The following is an 18,022-nucleotide window of genomic DNA, read 5'->3' as shown; positions in this document are numbered from 1 at the left end:
CAATTTTGCTCACGTAAATCATTCGATGTAATACATTTTTTAAATACAAAGCTTTTAACGTGAGATCAAATTAAATAGATAAATTAATTTTGAGAAATTCCAATAAAATGATTATATATTATTTTCTCGTTCTGTGGAAGACAAAAAAAGAATTTATTCTAAACTGTTAAATTTAATCTAATTTTAAAAAGATTTACTTTATAATTAACAAGAAAATATCATATAAATAATGTTTAAATGTACTAAAAGCATAATTTACAATTAAAAATCATCTTGCAAGCGTGTGCTCAATGCAAATATTTGTTCAGCTCAACCACATTCCACTATTGATAATTTTACCTTTCTGATGAGATTGACAGTCTGTTGTAAATCCATACCAAAATCAATAAAATTCTGCAACTCTCTCTTTGGTATTCTTCTACTTCAAGAATGAAGATGAAGTGATTAAAATATGGTAGTCATTGTTTATTCACAAAATAATGCAAAGTTGTTCTAAGCTGTGAAGCTGAAGTTCATCCAAAATTACATTCAAAATAACATTCAAATTCATATGAGAAAGAATAAACAATAGATACACCATAATGCTAAAGGAAAACGTCTTTTTCATGCTTTTTAATAACATAAATTAAAAAAGAAATTATAATTATAAATAAAAAAAAAAAATAGTTTTTCATATCTTCTCTTTGTTGAAAACTTCTGAATTTCCTTTTTATTTAATTCAGTTGATATGAATTAATTAATCGAAGAATAGTTATAATTAGCGAAAAAAGTAAATGATATACAGGCTGATATAAAAAAATCAAATTCATAAAATAATAGACGATTTGGTTATCACCTGGAATTTCCAATTTTTGATATATCCCTTATTAAAAGAAACGATTTAAAATGATTAGAAAACAAATTTTTAAATACTTTTTCATACTTTTGAATACTTTGAATACTTTTAAATCGCTTTTCTTATGAGCATTTAACATTGCAAATCATTTTGAATCGTTTCTTTTAGTCAGGAATTATAAAGTATGCTAAATATTCACCATTAAAATAATAGAAAGAAATAACCCGTTTGAAGATTGGAAATTGTAATGAAATAACAAAACATCAAACGCATTGCTGATTCGATGCAATATTGTTAGTTACTAATGATATAGAGTCACACTTTATTGCAAAAGCAGACATGCTTAGATTGTTGATCTTTTTTTTGTGAGTTCTAAGTAGGCAGACCGTTTGTGCTACAGTTAGGAACTCATACTAGAGTTCTTCAAATACCTTCTCAATTAAGTCAATAGTTTGTTGAAGGTCCATGCCAAAGTCAATAAATGTCCATTCAATACCCTCACGCTGATATTCTTCTTGTTCAAGAATGAACATATGATGATTGAAGAACTGTTGCAATTTCTCGTTGGTAAAATTGATGCAAAGTTGTTCAAAGCTGTTGAACTGTGAGTGCAGGATTATGAAAAGAACGCAAGATTGTCGTCAATCAACTGTTTCATCTCGAATCGTTACGAAATTAAAGTACCAAAATTAATGACATTTACTGGGAGGAAAGCAAAAAAAACGTCACAGTCTGTAACATTTATTTAATTTATCGTCTTCAAATAAAATAAGTCAAAGTTATTTTTTATCTTTACGATTTCGGCTGATTAATTTTTATTAATGCCAACTGAAAAAATTCGAATGATATCGGTTGCATTTTATCTGAACTGAAATTTCTTTTGGTTAAGGTGGTTGGTATTAACGTATTGAATTTCAAATTATTCAAAATCTAATGAAACACAAAACTGAGATACATGAATATAACAAAAATGGATTGGGTTGTTAATTACAAAACCTCATGAATCGAATCAGTGTTGATATCCATATAACAAGGGTGTAAATGTTAGCAACATTACGGATAAAAGTTTAGGTATCCGATCGTCTGGAGTTCGGATTAAATAATTTTTCTACGATATTTAAGGGATTGGATGAAAAAGGTAAAAGAAAACGTAAAATCTGTATCTATTATTAATTACTGATGATAATAGAGACTTGGAAGTATATTTGTTGGTAAATTAAATATAATACAAATGTGTTCCTGTACGAAAAAAGTATATTTTCGGGATACATCCAGGCAAAATTGTGTACATGTCTCATATATGCCACATATATTCAAATTTGCCCGGATATATACGTACTTTTTTCATACGGGTTGTAAGACTACGTGTTCTAATAATATTAACCTTTTAATATTTCATAAAATTTGATAAGTTTTTTACTTTTATCATATTAAAAGTAAGAATTTCTTATTCAATTCTACGTTTATTGAATAAAATATAGAAAATATTCCATGTCTACTATTAAACTATCCTACAAACATACTCGTTTTCATGTTTGAAGCTAATTTTTATTTAAAAATGATAAAATCCATTTATGAGTATTATTTCATTTCAAATAATGGAATCATTTTATATCCTCGAGCGTGATCAGAAATTGTTATATTTTTTTACGATAAATGAGTATTTAAGAATATCGAACAGTTTCAATGCTCAGGAATCCTTTTAGGATCTTCACGCATAATCGGAAATTGTAAAATACTCATGAATTGTAATGTAATGTTTACTCATTTAAGGATTGAAATGCATTAAGTGTTAAAAATCGTTAACATTACGAGTATTAAAGATCATCAATAAGTGTTAAAAATTAAATCGTTTTCAATCCTTCTTTACTGTATTTCTAATCAGGAATTAACCTATTATAATTATATAAAGATCACTTATGGAATCATCTTCTATTGCTTATATTTTGAAATAATACTTACTTCAAATGAAATAGTATACTTCTCACGCACCAAATGTGCGCAGACTAACGGTAATATGAAAATATCACAATTTACTTTAAAATCAATTTTTTCAATTTCTTCCTTGAAGATGAATCGTTTCAAACTTAATAATATAAGAATAAGCTATTTAACGGCGTAAATATATTGCATAAAAAAAACGATAAATGTATAGGTTTCAAAGTCATTGAGCGATTACATAAACAAAAATTAAACCCTGGACCATCACTGAAAGCGAGTGTAAATTGCTCAATTCCGGCTGTTGATGCTGCTCACACATAATCATTGAGCTGACTGACCACGTTTAGCATTGGTCAGTTTTGCGGTTTTTATATGATTAGTACCTTTTCGATGAGCTCGATACACGCAAGAAGATCCATGCCAAAATCAATGAATGCCCATTCAATGCCTTCTCGCGTATATTCTTCTTGCTCAAGAACGAACATGTGATGGTTGAAGAATTGCTGTAGTTTTTCGTTCGTGAAGTTGATACAGAGTTGTTCGAAGCTATTAAACTGTTTGAGCAAATGCCATGAAAGTCATAAATTTGGCAATATATTGTCAAGGAGTCAATGTCCTTTGAATAAATCAGTATGAATATTTTTTATTTTATCATGAAATGGAAGTAACTGTGAAAATCCACTTTCACTTTCAAAAATAATGATAATAAACAATCGTAATATTCTAGCAAATAATGTTTCATGTGTTAACATTATAAGTAAATTTGAATCATATTAGTAGAAATCTCAGAAATAACCGATTAAATACTAAACTGAATAACTAACTAGACAAGTTTTTATTTTTCGCCAGCTACAGAATTTTTAAATTGACTCTTACACAGAGTGGATAGTGCTAGTTTTATAGACAAATAGAATTGACTCCTTTGCTTTAAAACTAGTTACCCATTTTAGGAATTCTTTTGTTTCCAAAAAAAAAATTATTAATGTATAGCATCTTAACACTTTAAAGAGCTTGAAAACGGCGGGAAGTTTAAGGGCTGCTCTGCAAGGTCAGCCGTTATCCAGATATTTTCTCCAGCTTTCTTTTAATTAAAATTTTTTTTGTTTAATTTGTTGCTTTTATTTTATATTTTACGAATATTTTACTAAATATTATGATTTAGCATAATCAGTTACAATACAGCTCGTGACAATTTCTAAAATAAAAATTAATTTATTATTTTGTCGAAATTGCATTGCCCATTATATATTTTGTTCGAAGTATTTGAAAAACTTCTACGTTATCGGTAAATTTCACCGTAATTCCGTACTATCCTCATGCTACTATAACTACAGTTATTTTTCTATAAATTCTTATGAAATCATATAGAATATTTATGATCTGACAATAAATAGATATTTAATTTAGTAATTCAACTGTAAGTTTATTGGCCCACTAAAACAATGTTAGTAATTTATTATATATATATATATATATATATATATATATTTGTTAGAAATAATAGTAGTATTGAATTGATTGAGTCGGATTGGTAATAAAACTTAAAATTTATGTGAATTCTCAATTCTCAGGAATTGTTGCTGTATACTGTTCCCAATCCCAGAAAAAGCAAATATTTTTTTGATATTCTTTATTAACCTTTAAAGATATATATTTTCAGATGACGAATAAGAACTCTATTTTTTTTTATTTTTTATTTTTAAGATTTTAAAAATTTTCCAAACGGCTTTTCAAACTTTTCTTTTTAGTTTTTGAGCTTAAACTTAGTAAAATTTTTCTTTATTCTACTTCCAATTTTTTTGATGAGCAATAGGGAAAATGAAATAATCGTCATTTCTTTAACCATCCTGATACTTGTAAAAAATAAATAAGTGTTCATGGATACATATAGATATATATATATATATACATATATATATATATATATATATATATATATATATATATATATATATATATATATATATATATATATAGACAAATATATCCCCAGAACAAAGAAAATTTCTGATGTTATTCGCTTTTGAAAAAATACATTCAATGTAAAATGAAGTTGACTAATTTGACAAAAAAATATCGAATGCAACATACTTACATCAATAACAAGTGACGAGGAAAAGATGAATAATACGGTTGACAATTAAAATTGTTTTTATGCTTGTTTAGGAGATTATTTCAACTGTATGGATTGAAATATTTTTGTGAAAATGTTTATAGATAGAGTTAGGAATTTTATCAGGATAGGTCGATATGATATCAATTATCGACTGAGTTAAATTCATAAAGTCAGTACAAACGGTTAACACAAACAGTACATCTAGAAAATAATTTTAAATAATACCTTTTTTATAAATAGAAAATATATACAGCATTTGAGACTCCATCTTTACAAATTATATCAATGTTGCCTTACTCACTTTATTATTTCGAATAATGCACAATGAAAAACCGTGAATAAAAATTCATCAAATATCTTCCTTTTATAAATATAATATTGGTTTCAAGATATATATTGAATCCTTCGAGTTGGTTTAAGTAAATGTATAAGATATTTAAATATCCCATAAGTAATCAATCATAAATGATTACATTCTTGAGAATTTTACATTACAGAACATGCTTATTAATGTCAAAAAGATATGTGTATTAGAAATTGAGGGACTTGACACACTTGCAAGAAATAGATAATAATTGTCGAAATATATCTTAAATTTCGGGTTTTCAATAAGAAGATTATGACTACCTTCTCAATAAGTTCAATACAGGCTAACAAGTCCATTCCGAAATCTATGAACTGCCAAACGATGCCTTCTTTTTTATACTCTTCTTGTTCAAGCACAAACATGTGATGATTGAAGAATTGTTGAAGTTTTTCATTCGTGAAGTTGATACACAGTTGTTCAAATCCATTGTACTATGAATATATCGGCAAATGTATACAAATTAAAATTGGTGACGAATATGTGAATAGTCTGTCAACTTAATAGTTTAAAAAAAAAAATCTAACTTTCGTTCTTTAAAATCAAAAGAAGCAGTTCAGCTAAAACCTACTTTTTTTTAGAACTTTAAAAATAATTCTTCTTAAACGAATTTCGTAAAGAAGGTGCATTGTTATCGAAATATTAATCTTGCTTGTGTTCTACTATTAAATTTTAAAAATTCAGCTGAAAATACAACTTCAAAATCTATAAGAGATATTTATGATGTCAATCTAATGAAAAATGTTAGTATGTACTCAATAATTCACTTTTGATAACATCATTTACGTGGAAGCAAATCAAAGTGACAGCAAAACACTTGCTAAAGAATAAAAGCATAATGCCAATGAGTAGAAAAATTAGATTGTTAAAACATAAAACTAATATTTTCACCATGAGATCATGTTATCAATCTATATATTAGAATTTATCTAGAAAAAAATATATAATAGATGTTTATGTCACTTGGTCACAGAGCGGCGATTTACTGTCAGTTGCAATATTGTGATGCATAGCCACGATTTGTAACGCGTGTTTGCAAAAACGAGAGTAAGGTTTATTATATGAGCCAATGACAGCCGTTACCGTTACCGCTCTCTTTGTGGCCTAAGTCGATAAAGAAAACGGTAAAGTAGATGTCCAGTAATCGAGTACTTACGGGACGCCATCCAGCTCTTGAACAGTGAACTTTCGGAGGAAGTGAAAAAACAAAATATTATATCGGTTATAATTGTTGTTTGGCGCTATTTAACCATAAGTTCTTATGACTATAAAAGCTGTTCTAGCGACGAATGGTCGTATATGGCATCCCGCATGTGCCAGCTTAATTATTACTAGCAATCGAATTCTACTTTTTTTTTTACTTTCAAGAATTGAAATCTAATCCGATAATATCAAATGATAGTCATTTATGTTTTTTCATTTCATATAAGAAATAAAAATTAGAAGATTACTTTCATGAGAAATGGTCAATTGATTTATTCCAAACTGTAAAATTGTTGGAACTATTACACCAGGTAATGAGAAATGATAATTGGAGGATTCTATCAGGAGACGTTTCATCTATTCAATTTATTAGAAATAATAAATATTCAACTATTATTGCTTTATCCGAAATTTGAGGAAATATTCTGCATAAGTTTGGATTAATTTAAGATCGATTCATATGAAATCGCATTTCTTTTAACATGTCTGAACATTAAATTCATAGTGACATCTTGAAATATAAAAATACCATCTGGCAGCCAGAATGAAGCGTAAATTTATCGAAAATTTCAGCTCCATGACTTTTCGGTAGCTCGCGCTTAGTTTAAAACAAAGGCGACACTTTTCCATTTTTACTAAGGCTGAAGCCAATTTTTGACTGTCAGTTTTTCAATCCAAGATTCTTAATCTACAATTTAAAATAGTTAGTAAACTTATATTTTTATATATACATGTACGAGTAATACTAATTTAATTCTGTATTACTAAAATCTCGGATTGTCAAACTAGCTTTGAGTAAACGTGGCTATATCTATTGAACGAGTTATTGACATAACATTTGAAGTCTGCTAAATGTTTGTGTATACTGATATGCCGAGAAACGAAAATATACATTCATAATAGAATGTATAACAAGACGAGTTATAATCATAGACGGTACAGGTACGTTTGAAACATCAAAAATAATAATAAAAAAAAAGACTTTTAAAATATAAAATACCTGAGAAATTTACAGGTTATTTTGTTCACAATAAAATACAACTGACGAAATTAGATTTTAATAGCAAATGCATGAGTTACGTGAATGAAAAGCATATTTTCAACAGTTTTTGATTCTATCAAAATGTTCAAGGTTATCAAATCATTGGAATAAATGATCACAACAGATATATATATATATATATATATATATATATATGTATATATATATATATATGTGTATATATATATATATATATATATATACATGCATACATATATAAATTTTTTAACGAATGGTATTTTTGAACCCTACTCAACTAATTATGATAGATTGTGACAAAATTCCTTGAAAAATCGACCATGAGGATAAATACAATAGTTAGATTTTAGAAAAATGTACTTAAAAATCATGTCAAATTGATTGCTACAAAAAGAATTTAATGTAGAAAAATACAAGACTCTGAAAAAATTAAAAGATTAAAACGATTCCTAGAAATAACGGGTCATTGCTGAAATGTTACACTCTGAAGAAATACTGTCGAAAATACTAACTCTTTATGAATATTTTCCATATAGTTTTTTTTTCAGCTTTAAAAATTTTGTTTGTATATTTCTTTAATTTTAGATGTGTAAACTAATATTTTAAAAAAAAATATTTTTTTTCAAAATTATCACTTTACGTATTTAGATATACAGAAATAGGTTTGAAGAAAAATTTCTTATGTGTGCGCGCGCGTGTGTGTGTGGGGGGGGGGGGGCGGGAGATTGCGAGAGGGTGCTCATCTACGTTTTGGGGTGCTGAGTTTAAAAAAAAACTTTTTTTTTTACTGATGCGTAAAAATTTCTTTGTTTACATTAGAATACCAATTACCTTAAAATTTCTGCTTTTAATTTTAATTATAACCTTTTACTGTCAATTATTTAATATTCCTAATTAAAAAAACTTATGAAGTAAACGACTCTTTTTTTTTTATTTACGGCAATCCCGTAAAACAATCTTGTTAATATCTGACGTGAACCTGGTCTCCACTGCATTTGTGCAAGACTTGTAAAAATACTTTGTGTTATGATGTATGTCAAGAAATGTACATGAATATTGAAAATATGTTGCTCAAGATATTCTGCAACAGTTATTTCAGCATATATTTCTTTATTTTCTAAATATCAAATGCCGTACACAGAAAGAAAATTCCACTAAAATTTATGATGTTAACATCGTAATTAGTCTATTGATTATTGTAGTGGTGGACCATACCTTTAAAATAATAATTTTCACGATGTAGAGTTGGAAATTTAATTTAAGAAATAATACTCCGGACAAATAATACAGTCTTAAGCTCTTTAGTAGAAATTACGCTGTGAACATAGTAAATTTGAAGAGAAATTTTTAATAAAAGAATAAAATAATAATCGTCCAAGAGTTGAATTCAAACCCGAGTCCTTTTAAGTGAAACGTGTCCAACACCTTGGAACATTTGGCTACAGAAGGGCTTACAGGTCCAAAGTATTTTTGAGATCTATATGTATGATTTGAATAAACAGTCATAAGTCACGAGAGTACCTCTTACGGAGGATGTAGTTACTATCAAAAAATTACGATCTAACATCGTAATTTTTATAACTTTCATCGTATTATAACAGAGGCCGTACTGTAATATTTATTTTATTCAAAAGTAAATAGAAATATAAATATAAGAATAAATATAGTTTTTGAATTGTAATTATTATTTTATTCTTCTTATGATCTTGACATTATATAACATTATAATTTTTGAAATAATTATTAATCCTAAAAGTCTTTGTTAAAAGATACGATGTTAATTAGTAAAAATTTAACCTACATAGAAAATTTTAAAACAAGACATTGAAAAATTGACGCTAATGAAAGTATAGTCCACGATTATGATGTTAACATCATATATTTTAGTGGAATTTTCTTTCCGTGTAGTAATTGGCATATGATTTTACATATTTATAAACTAGTTGTTGAATAAAAAATCAACTCATATTGATATATTCAATGCATTTGACTGCAGATAGAATTTATTAATTATGAAAATCAGAAACCTAAAAAACGTATTTTATGTATGATACTGGGTCCCGGTAGCATGTGTCAATGGAGTAGGTAAAATGACAGAGACTGAAGTAAGGTAGAGTGTAATATAAAAGGTCTTGATCAGATCTGGCGCAAGATATACGTTAGTATCTGTAAGTGATTTCTGGTGCTAGATATGCCTAAAAAACTGTACTGATACACCTCAAGTAAGATATCTACAATATTTATGTACGAATCTTGAAGTATGACGTAATACCAAGTTTTTCTACAAATCTTGCATACTCCGAAAAAAACTGTGGGTATCATGGTCATCTAAAGTATGGTTAGTGCAAATAATGGCAATACTAGATTTTTTGCACTAACTATCGTTAATTATAAATAAAATTCTTGTTGATTTAAAACCATATTATTTGGTTGTATTCCCCATACTTAGTATTGCTGTTTTAACGATTCGTATCGATTGCTATTATAATAATCCGAATTGTTAGTATAGCATACCAAATATACATAGTGATGTAAAGACGTCGACTACTGTAATGATAGTCATATTTGAGTAAGATTTTAACAGGATTGTATTGTGTACGTAATCTTGGCCAAGTTTATGTAGTGCCTACTAAAAGATTTTTTGTGATTAGTGCTTTGATCAAAAACTTGTGATGGATGCTATTACGTGGAATGCAGCTATATTTTACGTTATCGAAGTATTGTTACTCGCGATTTTTAGAGAATTTTGTGTTATTCAAAAGACCTTGAAATATCTTAACTATGATCCAAGTTGATTTATTTGTGTCCACTTTTACAGTCATTGTTTTGATAAAATTGTTCTTATTTTGCTTTAAAAGAGTAAGTTCTTGAACATACGATAAAAACGTAAATTATTATTTTAAAAGAATATTTCATTATTTAAACATGATTTCTGTAACTTGTAAAATACGAAATCTTGTAGCTTTACTTGTAATGCTGTTTTTAAGGAATTTTTATTAATGTATCAATAATAAAATTTTAATGTGGAGCAAAACAAATTGTTTGTTTCGAACGGAGAATTCCAGTATATATGTAAGTTTCATATTGCGTAAATGATATTCAAAGTTATTAAACTATTACGATTTTTTTCTAACTTATTCCATCTATTCCGTTTCCAGTTAATAAATGTCTGTCGATGAAAGTAAAAATGAAATAACATAAAATTTAAACTTACATCAAAAATTTCGAACCCAGCAATATCCAGCACACCGATAAAATGTTGACGTTTTTGTTTAGTATCCAAAGTTTCATTACATTTTTTGACCAGCCACTTAAACACCCTGTCGAACATTGCTTTAGACATGGCGCCAACTGAGTATGCAACTTGGTCTTTGTTACGACCTTGGGTGACAAACTCATTTCCAACTTTGATTCTTGGCTTAAGTAAATTTTTGTATAGATCTTGGCAATCAACACCAAGAAGTTTAGCTACACGTTCACCCTCCTGAAAATCATTAAGAGTGTAGTCAAACAACGGAAAAAAAATTTTTTTTATGCCTAAAAACTCATTAAATAGATTGACCTAAAATTTAGACGAAATCGAATTCTTAACAAGCCTTTTTGAGGGGCGCATAAAACTCTATTCACACAAACACACACATCCTGTAAAAAAAGGTTCCTGACGTTAAACCAGATTCGTTTGGCTCAAGTACTCCGTGCGTTTAAATACCCCCGAGCATTTTCCTAACGGTGATTTGGCTTGAATAATTAGAGTTGACAAGCTCGGGAAAGTAAAAAATCTATCAGGGAATGAACAAGCGGATAATTGCTTGTTGGGACCTCGAAAGAAACAAGTGGAGAAAATCCTTTACATAGGGTATGGGAAGAACTTGCGCCCCATCACTAATCCTACGCAAGCATGTTGACCAGAGCTGGGAGTCTGGTACCACCGGGAGCCTTTTCAAGCCCACTGTGACCAAAGTCTCTTTATTTCCTGAAATGGGAACAGTGTTTGGCCCGAGAGAAGTAGGGCTCGTGGTGGCTGTGGTTAGACACCACGCGCAATGAGGAATTTTGATTATACCTCCGGTTAATGTCCGCATTAGTCGATTTTCGACTAAGAGTGACGTCTGGGTGGTAAATGGGGACACCTCGCTACGCGAGTATGCCCAAAAGGGTAAGGAAACGGCCTCTGGTCGGCAGAGGTAGACTTAGGATCCGTCACATTAATTAATTCGTGCATTTAGATATAGCCAAGCGTGTGAAGCGACTAAGTCTACCGCCCACTACGTTTGACCGTATCTTTTGCTCCAAGTGAGAGTTTCTTGAGGGAAGATACCGAATCGTTTCAAGTAACTTGGTAGTATTTGATATGACTTGATAATTTTTTAGCTGTCATCCCGCTTTGGAACTTGTAAGTCTATTTCCAACAATTTAAAGAAAAGTTTTTCTTTAAAACATTTATGAATGCGGTAATAAATTAAAAAATTTTATGGACTTTGTTTTATAAATTATTTTGCAGTTTTTAAGAATAGTCTTACGTTGCTTGGTCGTATCTAAACTATTCCACAAAATATTATGATTCACACACCCGCACAGCTTGATATTCACTCAGAAATTTCCATTTGATAAAATATTTTAGATCTCAATTGTACAAAATTTTATGTAATTTTATGAAACTTTTTCAACCGAATGTATAAATATCTATGATTATATGTATTTATATACAATGAAATTAGAAAGATTTATATCATTATGTATTGTTATATAAGACTGTATATAAATTTATATAATTATATATATTTATATATAAATAAAAATAAAAAGTTTAAAGTAATTAGATATAATCATATATAATTACAATATATCCCTCGCGGTTTCGATTCACCCTGGAAACACCCCGGAAACACGATGGAATCACGGTGGATCCACGGCGGTTACACGGTGGGTTTTTTGTCATTTTATCACCGTGATTTCACGGTGATTATACGGTGTATTCACCGTGATTCCACGATGATTACACGGTGTACCCACCGTGATTCCACGTACACCCCGTAATCACCGTGGATACACTGTGGAATCTCGGTGAATACACCGTGGAATCAGGGTGGGTACACCGTGTTACCATCGTGGAAACACCATGTAACCACCGTGTATACACGGTGATAAAATGGCACAAACCCACCCTGTAACCACCCTGGATCCACCGTGATTCCACCGTGATTCCACTGTGTTTTCACTCCCAGGGTGTTTCCAGGCTGATTCCAGGCTGATTTAAAACCGTCAGGGATAATATACAAAATTATATGTAATTATGTATGTAATTCTATACATTTATGTATAATTACACAAAATTATCTATAATTTTATATAATTATATATGATTATATCTTATTACATATAACTTTTTTTCCCGGGAAGAAATTTCTCATCTAGTAGCTTAAATTACGAACCTCAGTACCGTCAGCTTCAGCTTGCTCTTCACGTCCTCGCTGTTTAAATTTCATTCCACCCATATGCATGACAGAAGCCGTAATTTTATAGATGTTATCTTTCTCTTCTTGGGTAAATCCAAGAACGTCAAATGCTTGCTGTATAAAAAATCAATTATGAGGTAACAATTAAGATAACCAATAAAATCGTTTAGATTAAAAAGAATAACTTTAAAGCTATTGCGACAGCTAAAAACATCTCAATAAAAATATGTGATTATATTTTCAAAGCAAAATATATTTTACAGGCAAAGCAAAGTCTCAGCTGGTGTTAAGGCCGCTTCTTCCCTTTATTTAGCCGATAAATTTTTACAATTACTCATTAATATTTACTGATTATATTTAATGTTAACCGTTGTCGTACACTTTACATTCGCTAACTGAATGGAGTCTAAATATTGCTTAAAATAACAACAAACATTATGCATGATTGATAGCGAAATCATTTGTAAGAATGATTTTCTATTACATCACATATCAGAATTCCCATTTCAACGTGAGTTGTTGGTAATGACAATCGTTGATAGTCAACTTCGCCACTGCTAAGACTGTAACTTCGTTGGATTAAAGAAAAACTGTGAAAATTTGTGGATATGTTAGTGGTTTGAGTTACAACTTGGAGCCTAAAAATCGTTAAGTACAATAAAAAGGACTTTCTTCTGACAGACACTTGAAATTTACGACGTCTAGCGCCTATAACCGGCAACTAAAAATATTAGATAAGATACAGCTAGTAAAAAAGATACCTAATCGTTCTAATAGCGACGTCATCAACGGATCAAAAAATATTTTTTTGGTACATGTGCGATAGCAAATGACCAAAAAGTATTGAAGTAACGCAACGAGTCATCTTGTGACGAAATTTATCATATTATTCGTACACTTACCGACTTCTCTGTCATCTTCAACAAATACTTGAAACAATCTTACCAAATAAATCAACGTGGATTTATAACCTGCCATTTACAAGCACTAAATGTAGTAAATTTCAAATATCTGTTACAAAAACTAATGTATTTGTCTAGTACAATCGAGTCTAAGACGCTTGTGTGTTGATACCTTTGCCTTCGGCTCGGGTACCAATCTTCACACCTCGCGTCTTAAACACGATCGCACTCGATAGATAAACTACTATTAATGATGGTTCATGAGTATCCTAGTGACAGAAAAATGTTTGGATATTCTTATTTGTTTCGGTAATAGAGGTTTCGACAGGTTTATTGATTGGAAAATTATTTTAATTGGACTTATTGTTTTGAAGATATTTCGAATCTTCAGGTATATTCCTGATCTTTGCTTTAAAATTATAGATTATTTCATATGAATATAATATTGACTACGAATAATTCATAAACTATAATGATCTTTAATTATAAGTATTGCACTCAATAAGAGTATGACCTTAAAATATTGAGGCCAACTATTGGGATAAAAAATATTAATCAAATGATTTTTGTATCCGAGATGTTAAACAAAAAAAATCTAAATTTTTCACTAAAGTTATTTAATAAAGTTATGACTGTTGCCTACCATCCTTTCTACTGCTACGAGCAGAACACAATCATGGAAAAGTAATTAAGTGCATTTTGAAAATATAATGTCATGTGAAATTTTTATTGTAAAAAATGGTGACGCGACCGATGATATGACGACAAATAATCCGTGACAATACATCCACGACATTTGATCCATGCGACATTTGATCCGTCGATAATTGATCTGCCGACAATTTATCCTTACGATAATTGATCCAAGTGACAATTATGGTGTGTAAGATTACGAAAATTTTCTAACAAGTAATAGTCTGATTTGGTTCGGTATCACCGTCTGATTTTCTTTGAAATGGTACAGTATTATTGCAAGTGCATGGGTTTATATACTTTATACGTCCACGCACACAAAACCCCTGAAAAAAAAACATCGTACTATTTCAAGTGCATAGGTTTATATATTTAAGAAATTTTGTCGATTGTTGATTTACATGTATGAGGTATCTTTTGATGAATTGTCTTAAGGATTATTTGCCCGTAGATATAATGTCGTGTGGACCAAATGTCGTGCGGATCCAATGTCATCGGATCAAATGTCGCGGATCATATGTCTTTGGATCAATTGTTACGTAACCGTAAAAAACCCCTAATTAGAAATTTAAATTGAATTTGATTGAATCCGATTTAAGCTCCGATTAATTCTTTATAATTAAGAGATACAAAAGAAACTATTCTTTTATTTTTTTTTTTTTTATATAAAACTATAGTTCTTTTTTTTTTTAATTTTCAAGATCAACTCGATCAACCAATTCTGGAATCTAATGGGCTTTAGAGTGCAATAATTGTATTGATTGCTGCAAAACATTTCTTAAGCGGTTAATTTGTTCAGATAAATATCACGGACGAAAGAAATGGTGAAAAACGAGTCTTTTCCAACATCTTCAAAGCCGGAAAACCGATTAATAGTCTAGTCAACAAGTGCCTTTTTGACGAAAACCTATTTAACCTCATCCAAAATTATGATTTTGGACTCATTCGATTCGTAATGGCATCTAGAAAGAATGTTCAAGTGGAAAATTAAGGCTCGCAAAAATTGTAAAAGTTATAAACAATTTAGTAAAAAAAAAGGGTTTTGGTTTTTTGCAAATATTTCGAAAACTATTTGAGATATCCGAAATTTGAAAACAGATCCTTAAAGAGGAGGAAATTTCCTAAAAAATATTGATAAATAAAAAAAATTGGGTACTTTCAAAACACATGAATGAATAATAATCCGCCAAAAAAAATTTTACCCCGATTTTTCAATTAACTATGCTTTTGTTAATAAGTTAATTTTTACCTGTTGAAAGTTTACATAAAAACCATGATTATTTGTAAACTGAAAACCCAGAATTTTTTTTACTTCTTGGAGCTATTCTTGAAAAGGTTTAGAAAAGATCGCCGTAGGAAAAATTGAAAAATTTTAATTTTTCTCTTTTTTAGTAACAATCTGAGGCATTGAAAAATAAAAAACGTAAACAAAGAAATCAAGAAAATTTTTGTTTTTTACTTTTTTTATTATTTTGTTTTTTTTTTTTTTTTTATCGCTAAAAGCTACATAACAATAATTTTTTTTTTAAATTTTTACTTGTATTGTTTATGTAATTGTTCTAAACAAATGCATTGTTAATAAGATTTAAAAAAAATTTTTTTGGAGAATAAGATGCTTAATGGAAATAATGATTTTTAAGAAAAAAATTGTTTCTTAAAAAAATGTATTTATGGCAAAAAACGCCTTTGCTAATTAACAATTTTTTTTCGTTTCTTAATATTAATATTAAGGAACCATTTTTTTTTTTTAAAATCATAATTTATCATGTTTTCTTATATTATTACAAAAAAAAATTTATTCATTTTTTATTTGTTTATTTAAAAAACAATTTGTTATAAACCAATGAATTTTTACGCAATATTTTTTTTAAATGCTAAAAAAAAAATACTAAAAACAACTATAATATAAGTTTTACTGAAAATTATATTAAAGAATTTTTTTTATTTAAATACTCCCATTCATAATTCATTGTATAATTAAGTTAGAGCTTCGGTTGAAAGCTCAATTACACAAATACATGTTTTTGAGGAACGATTTTTTTTTAAAATCATTATTTTCATTAAGCATTTTATTCTCCAAAAAAAATTTTAAAAATCTTATTAACAATGCATTTGTTTATAACAATTACTTACACAATGCAAGTAAAAATTAAAAAAAAAATTATTGTTATGTAGCTTTTAGCGATAAAAAAAAAAAACAAAATAATAAAAAAAGTAAAAAACAAAAATTTTCTTGATTTCTTTGTTTAAGTTTTTTATTTTTCAATGCCTCAGATTGTTACTAAAAAAGAGAAAAATTAAAATTTTTCAATTTTTCCTACGGCGATCTTTTCTAAACCTTTTCAAGAATAGCTCCAAGAAGTAAAAAAAATTCTGGGTTCTCAGTTTACAAATAATCATGGTTTTTATGTAAACTTTCAACAGGTAAAAATTAACTTATTAACAAAAGCATAGTTAATTGAAAAATCGGGGTAAAATTTTTTTTGGCGGATTATTATTCATTCATGTGTTTTGAAAATAACCAATTTTTTTTATTTATCAATATTTTTTAGGAAATTTCCTCCTCTTTAAGGATCTGTTTTCAAATTTCGGATATCTCAAATAGTTTTCGAAATATTTGCAAAAAACCAAACCTCTTTTTTTTACTAAATTGTTTATAACTTTTACAATTTTTGCGAGCCTTAATTTTCCACTTGAACATTCTTTCTAGATGCCATTACGAATCGAATGAGTCCAAAATCATAATTTTGGATGAGGTTAAATAGGTTTTCGTCAAAAAGGCACTTGTTGACTAGACTATAAGTTAAAAATTTAACCAGCACTCGAATTCAGCATGATGTGTCGATCGTTGCAAAAACTACACTGAAAAAAAAGTTTAAGTCCTATTGGTATATACTTTTTTAATGGATTAGTATTGCGAATATGATATAAAAGAGTTTAAGTATTATCGCAATACTCTGTTTAAGTGAGTGACTTGTATTTTTCGTATGATGTTATCGCAAGTCCAGAGAGTATAGTAAAAAAAGTTCCCGCTTAAGACTCAGCACGTATTTCGCTTCTTTTTTCTCCGTGTTTATATTATACCTTTAACCTATACATAGTTATGTATGATCATTTACTTGACTCCCGATCTCATTGTATAACAAAAAATTCTGATAAATCATTCATAATTGTACGATTTATAATCACCCTGATTAAAAGAAATGATTCGAAACGATTTGTAATGTTAAGTGCCCATAAGAAGGGTGATTCAAAAGTATTCAAAGTATTCAAAAGCATTAAAAGGAATTAAAAATTTTTTTGTTTCTAATCATTTTAAATCGTTTGTTTTAATAACGGCATTACTAAAATTATTATTTTATCTTTACAGATTTTACAAACTAACTATATGAATATTAATATACCTTGTCACAAATAGGGTTAATACACTGTGACTTATAATATAATTATCATTAATCATTTATTAATTCTTAAATAAATGGGTTTATTGT

At 28.7% G+C, this 18,022-nt stretch overlaps 1 protein-coding gene across 14 annotated transcripts in view; it reads right to left on the bottom strand.

Annotated features, from left to right (window-relative positions):
• The window catches only part of LOC103577568 (myosin heavy chain, muscle), a 93,547-nt gene that overhangs the window by 47,417 nt on the left and 28,108 nt on the right, over positions 1–18,022 (bottom strand). For 7 of the 14 annotated variants that reach the window (XM_014442846.2, XM_053738231.1, XM_014442852.2 and 4 more), the window contains exons 9-11: positions 12,913–13,050; positions 10,695–10,964; positions 1,267–1,437 (exon numbers count right to left, since the gene is read on the bottom strand). In XM_014442846.2, the coding sequence (XP_014298332.1) occupies positions 1,267–1,437; positions 10,695–10,964; positions 12,913–13,050 (579 nt within the window). Of the gene's footprint in view, positions 1–1,266; positions 1,438–5,519; positions 5,691–10,694; positions 10,965–12,912; positions 13,051–18,022 lie in introns of all 14 variants that reach the window. The other 7 variants (XM_053738230.1, XM_014442865.2, XM_053738232.1 and 4 more) reach the window with 1 other exon arrangement.

This window comes from Microplitis demolitor, chromosome 4 (genome assembly GCF_026212275.2).
Source record: "Microplitis demolitor isolate Queensland-Clemson2020A chromosome 4, iyMicDemo2.1a, whole genome shotgun sequence".
In the NCBI taxonomy this organism is placed as follows: Eukaryota; Metazoa; Arthropoda; class Insecta; order Hymenoptera; family Braconidae; genus Microplitis; species Microplitis demolitor.
This window is presented reverse-complemented; position numbering and strand designations above follow the sequence as displayed.